Source organism: Tympanuchus pallidicinctus, unplaced genomic scaffold (genome assembly GCF_026119805.1).
Source record: "Tympanuchus pallidicinctus isolate F22 unplaced genomic scaffold, pur_lepc_1.0 scaffold9, whole genome shotgun sequence".
In the NCBI taxonomy this organism is placed as follows: domain Eukaryota; kingdom Metazoa; phylum Chordata; class Aves; order Galliformes; family Phasianidae; genus Tympanuchus; species Tympanuchus pallidicinctus.
This window is the reverse complement of record NW_026294813.1, coordinates 7885949-7892217: the sequence shown is the minus strand read 5'-3', so window position 1 is coordinate 7892217 and position 6269 is coordinate 7885949. Positions and strand designations below refer to the sequence as shown.

Sequence of the window (6269 nt, the reverse complement as noted above, 5' to 3'; positions counted from 1 at the left end):
TGAATACGTAGGGTACAAACACTGCTAATAGGCCTACATAGGCTGGAAACTACACAGAACAGGAATAATCCCACACATCGCACTGCTTTCTAATTTCTTCCCAAGTAGGACCTCTTACTATCACATCATTTGTGGTATTCACTCACACTGTGCCCCTGGATATTGGCCGGACACCTAGGGCAATATTTTGCATGAGCATGGCCATGCATGGCCAGCACTGGAGTCGGTGGAGTGGCAATGCTCCCACATCCTGTTGCACTTCTCACAGCTGAGGGCATGGTCTGCAGGAATTTCACTTAAAGGAGAAGATGCGGGTTTAAGGCAATAGAGAAGAAAATATGGTTGCACTCGAGGAAGACTTTGTGCTCCCAGAAGGGGAAAAAAAAAACAAAAGCAAAAACAAACAAACAAACAAAAAGCAACGGAAATAAACCATGATTTTAATTAGTTTCAGTGGAACCCCTTCAGAACTCGTGGTTCTGAAGCCGGACGTCGGCAGGTCCTGTCGGCGGCGGGCATGCACCGGCGGGCTTTCACCCATCCGCCCCTCCCGAGAGCGAAACGGGGGAGGGCCGGAGTTCCCGGCCCGCTGCTGGGACCCCGCGGGACGCTGTGGGCGGGCAGGAGGAGGAGGAAGAGGAGGAGGAGGGGTATTTCGTGGCAGCGAGGAGCAGGTGGCGCTCAGTGCCGCGCAGCCGGCACCGCACCGCGCTCTTTGCTCAGTACCTCTCCGCACCGCCCTGCGCCATGGCCTCTGCGAGTGCGGCGCTGCTGCTGGCGCTGGGTAAGGCTCCGGGCGGAGCGGGGCGATGCCGCTGAGCCTCCCGCCGCGGCGCCGGGGACGGGGCAGAGGGAGGCGCGGGGCGGGAGTCTGGGCCGACGCGAGCGGAGAGCGTGCGTTCCAGCGGCAGGTTCGAGCCCTGGGCTGGCACCGCTGTGGGAATTCAGTAAGATGGTGGTGATGGTAGTTCTGGAGGCCGGGGGTGTGCGTGCGGTTTGCTGCGCGTTTGCGGTTCTGTGGGGATTGTGCTGTCCGAAAAGGGAAGGTGATGCTCTTTGCTGGGAATGCCACTCCTGATTTCAAGAATCCTTTACGTCCTATCCCACTCTGCTCCGCGGATGCCTCTGCTTGGAAAAGGACTGGGAAACTTAAACCATCTCCTCCTTCTCTTGGCTTGCTTAATTACCATTACATATATTTTCCTGGGAAATGTACGCCGTCATATTCACTTGCCATAAGCAAATTCCCAAGAACTTTCAGAGTGATAATATTACTGTATGCTCACTCAAACCCTTAATTAGTAAGTCACTGAAGAAGAGGCATAAGAATGAGTTTTTACATGTGAGCTGTTCTGACTTGTTCTTTCAGTAGCTGTAGCAAATACTGCAGTGGAATGCGCGGCTGCAGGGTATAAAGTAGAATGCAAAAATATTGTCCTGTGATGAGATACATGGTATACAAACAGGCTTATGTTTTTTGTTTTTTCTTTTTTAAGAAATGAAAATTCTTAAAAGCATCATGGGGCAAAACACCCATCTGCTCTTTTGTTTAATCCATCTCTTATGCTCTTGTTTATAGTCACTGCACACCAGGAGCGTTACAATTCCCAACGTAAAAGTCCTAAGACTAGAAGGGATTTGTCAAGCAGTGCAGAAACCAGAAGATAAGGACTGGTTATGGGAGCAGAATTCCCCCAGCAATGAGTCTGACAGAAGTGGGATAGGCCTGCTTTGTTCAGGCACTATCCATGGTTTGTCCAGATTTGTACATTATATAAGTTCTTTACAGAGAGAGTGGTGAGGTGCTGGAACAGGCTGCCCAGAGAGGCTGTGGATGCCCCGTCCCTGGAGGTGTTCAAGGCCAGATTGGATGGAGTCCTGGGCAGCCTAGTCTGGTATTAAATGGGGAGGTTGGTGGCCCTGCATGAGGCAGAGGGGATGGAGATTCGTGATCCTCGAGGTCCCTTCCAACACTGGCCATTCTGTGATTCTGTGATTACGTGAAACAGCTGCGTGAAAAGCAGACATGCTTTTGATTTCAAATGTGACATTCGTGACATTTGATGCTAGTAGGTGTAATTGCTGAGTTAATACTTTAAAGCCTTTTTTTTGATCTTGTAGAACTAGAAGGAAGGGAGAGTTTTCTCTAAGCAATTTACAGTCCCACTGTGTTGATGGAATGGTGATGAGCTCTTTAACATTCAAAGGCTTATTGAGTGTAACTGGGCTATGATAGTTGAATTAGGCAGTCCAGCAAGAAAATAAATTTGCACAAAATAAGTTTGATTTTATATAAGTATTCATTTCCAAATTATCAGCTATATTAAGTAGACCCCATAAGGGCTTTGTTGTATGCCCAGACTCAACCAAAAGTAATGCAACAGTTAGTAAAAGTATGCATTTTTTACTTTTGTTGTGTATTTTTATGTTTGGAAAGTCATTCAGACTTCACAATTGGTAAATAAATAAAAAAACAGTAGAACTAAAATTCTGATATTACAACCTTGCTAACATAGATATATTTAGATATACTCATTGGACAAAGAAGTACAGTATGATAGAAGTAGACTATGGTAGGGCGATAACAGTAAGTGGAGGAGTTAATAGTACAACCTGTACGACAAAGCATGATAATTTCCATTGCAACATATTGACTGTTTTGAGCAGATCTCAAGTACTTGTAATTTTTCAAATCTTTAAATCTTTGAATTCTTTAAATTAGAGGTTAATGTAATTCTTTAAATCTGCATGCTGATTCTTTCTTAGCCTGTTCTTAAAAAAAAAAAACCAAAAAAAAAACAAACCTGAGCCAAAATACCCCAGCTCTTCCTGAGAGCGAAGGAGCAAAGCCAGTGGAAAACACAGTGCCTTTCCTGGGCTCAATTCTGGTAACATTTTCTTTGGAAAGCTCCTGTGCCCTCATGCTTCAGAGCAGATATTTGAAGTTTGGCAGGGAGATGTTATTTGCATCGTCTTGAAAATCTACCTAAATTAGTCCAAGTAAAAAAACCTTTGGAAAATTTCATTCCTCTGGAAAGAAATTTCTTTTTATCGGCTTGATTTTAACATAAACCTTGTCTATCCTTGGTATGGAGCTCAGACAGACTTTATTTGCTATTGCAGTGGCAGTGGTCTGCAGGTTTCTTTATGAGGTCTATGTTTACATCTGCAAATGTCTCCCTTGTGTACTTGTGCTATTTCTTAAAATCCCCACTCTTTCAAACATGTATCCCTCACACCATTCTGCTCTGAACTGAAAAATCCCAGCTAAATAAGGTGTGTGTTTTTGAGGACACAGGTGTACTGCTTCAACCTGTTAGACCCAGTCAGACTGGAGAAAGAATCAATCTTGTGCAAAATGAAGAAGGGGGGATTTTCTCTTAAACTTCATATGGACTCCATAATTTCCAAATGTAATCCTTCTTCTGTTTTTCAGTAAATATCTCACCCTTGCTGATGCAAAGCGTCACATTATCCTAGGAAGCAGCAGTGTCCTTCAGCCTTGATGGCAATGGGCTGAAGAGCTGTGCAGTGATACAGGGGAAGACTCCACTAACATAAATCTTTTTCTTCGGATTAGTTATGTTTATGTCCCAGGGAATATGAACTGTGATAAAACAACAACTGAGTCAAATGTGAAAAAGTTAGGAAGTTAGCAGCCTTCAAGGTCAGATGAAGGCCCTCAGCAGCCTGATCCAAGTCCATGGCACAGGATGAAACCAGATGATCCCTAAGGTCCCGCCTAAAGAGAGCCATTCTGTGATGCTGGTTATTTCCTCTTTGAAACCTGTGTATCATGCAATCTTTTGGACTCAGGTCTGCATCTTTGCTTTGTGGCTGACTGTGGACAGGTGGCTGTAGTGTGATCAGAAAAGGGGCTGGAAGTTCTACCTCTGTTACTGATGAAATTGGAAGATGCTCTAGAAATGGTGATGAAGGGTACGATGGAGAGAAATGATTGTGTTCTTTGCAGAATAGGGCTCTTTCACTGTGTTTTTTGTTTGGGTTTGGTTTTGTTTTTGGGGTTTTTTTTGGTCACAAAAGCCCAGTGCAATTTCAGGCGAGTCAATTAAATTAAATGTTTGACACGTGGTTGGAGCCTTTGTCTTCCTCTCTTTCTCTTTGCTCAGCCAGGGGTTCTCAAAACTGTAGCTGCATTTTCACAATCTGGTTAAGCTGACCTGAATGTAGGCTGCTGCTGCAAGGACATTTCATCCACTCCTGACCGCGTGTTTCCACCAGTATCCTGTGGTGCCACTGGAGCTTGGTTTGGGGACAGTAATATTTTCCCTTTTTTGGGGGAGGCAGGTTAGTTTTGGAGATAAGCTAATCTGATCCTGTTCACTTGAGCAGTCAGTATTTAGGTGTCAGTGCTGGCACAAGGGACAGTCAGAACTTGTGGTCAGAGGTGGGAGGGAAGCTGGAAAAGTTTCTTTCACTGGTAGCCAACACTTCCACTGGCTTGAGCTGGTTGCAAAAGTGCATCTTGACATGCAAGGCTGCTGTGTATTCACAGCTGTGAATGAAGTCAAAATTGTATTTTGAATGTGCAATGCCTTCTGAAAAAATAAAGTTTTTAGCTGAATCATTATATATCCAAAAGTGGTAGTACTTTTGACCTCGATCTTTTTTTTTTTTTTTTTTTTTTTTTTTTTTACTTTTTTCTTCTTTTTTCTTTTTTTTAAATGAGACTTAGGATCTCTCATTTCTGGAACTACTTTCAGAGAACTTGTCAGGTAGCAGGACCGTTACTATATATTATTCTTGGAACTTTGCCTTTCATTCATGCTGTGTTACAGGACTGTGTTTTGTACAAATGATGTTTATCTTAGACAGCATACAGGGTATTACCATCACACTTCTAAACACATTAACAGCTAATGTTTATTTGTGCATAATTCGTGCAGAGCAAACATGAGATCTTACCAACAAGTTATGAGCTATGTGCTCTCTGACTCTGGAACAATTTATAATTGTACTTTATTTTTTAAAATTTATTTATTTTAATTCAGTTGCACAGAATTTTCATTTAAGAGATCAAAGGAGTTAGTAAAAGGACTGACAAGTCTTGGTTTCATTGTGCTTCATAGTTACTACACAGATGTTATTCATTGTGGTCTTTCTTCACTGTCGTTAATTTTGAATGAATGAAAGTAGTTTTTTCATATGCTTTGTGTAATGTATTTTCACGAATGCTAATAACTGGAGCTACCAGTATAATATATTAGTGTCTAAACAGCCAAATGGGAATAAAATTCTTTCCCTTAGGGTTAGTGCAGGTAAAAGGGAGTTTATCCATCTTCAGAGCAGTCATTTTCCCCCTCAGAAATCTTGGCTGGTCTCTCACCACTGTTGCTATTTTCATTTCAAGGTTTCCTTTGTTAGACTCTGTGCAGGCTGGTTCCCATTTCCATGGTTACCATGCTGAAATGCAGACAGGACATAGGCTGGCTTCTCCTCGGCGTAGCCATGCACTTGCATACCAACACATGTTATCTGCTTGTTTTAAGACATTTCCATTGGCAATGTTCATGTTTAGGACTTCTTTCACAAAGTGAACCCTGGCCCAGTGATGCAGAGCTTAGGATTTCAGACCCTATAAAGTGAAAGGAAGAGAATCAACAAGCTTTTCTTTTTTCATGTGTTTAAATAAACTTGTACTGTTCCTGTTCAGATTAGTCAAGGCATCAGAGAACAGTCTCGGCCTAAGTTTTCATTTCTGTTAAAAAGGGTAACAGAGCAAGTTTAAGTTTTTTAAAAAAACAATTAAGTGAAGGACTGACGTGTTTGTGCTAAATAGTTCTTTGAACACACTTTTTCATGGCACTGATAAAAGGGCAATAAAAATAAATGGATGTGAATACACTGGATGTATGATACCTTCTGTCTATATTAACTGAGTGTGAGTCTGCAAGCCTATAAAGCAATATGAGATAATTTGCTTTCTGCTCATTCTGCACTCATTTTTTGGAGGTGGTGGATGCTAAAAGAATCTAGAGGAGTTAATATAAGCTGTTTGAGCGCTTGCATCAATTCTACATCAGGATGGTATTTCCCATTTAGCAAATAAATTCAATATTCTGAGTGCCAGCAACTTAGTTTGAATTAATCCTTTGAGGATACTGAAATGCCATTTAGTGACTAAGTTAGTTTTATTTTCTTGTGGAGATGCATTTTATTCAAAAATCAGTAAGACTTGCACGCTATTCAGGACCTAAAAGAGGAACAGAACAGGCAAAGAAGTAAGGTAAACACCATCTCTTTGAATA

The 6269-nt window shown here is 42.2% G+C and overlaps 1 protein-coding gene across 1 annotated transcript in view; it reads left to right on the top strand.

The window, feature by feature from the left end:
• The first annotated feature begins 655 nt into the window (after positions 1 to 655).
• The window catches only part of ITGA2 (integrin subunit alpha 2), a 68549-nt gene continuing 62935 nt past the window's right edge, over positions 656 to 6269 (top strand). The window contains exon 1 of the mRNA XM_052670223.1: positions 656 to 784. Within this exon, the coding sequence (XP_052526183.1) occupies positions 748 to 784 (37 nt within the window). The 5' untranslated portion in view covers positions 656 to 747. The remainder of the gene's footprint in view (positions 785 to 6269) is intronic.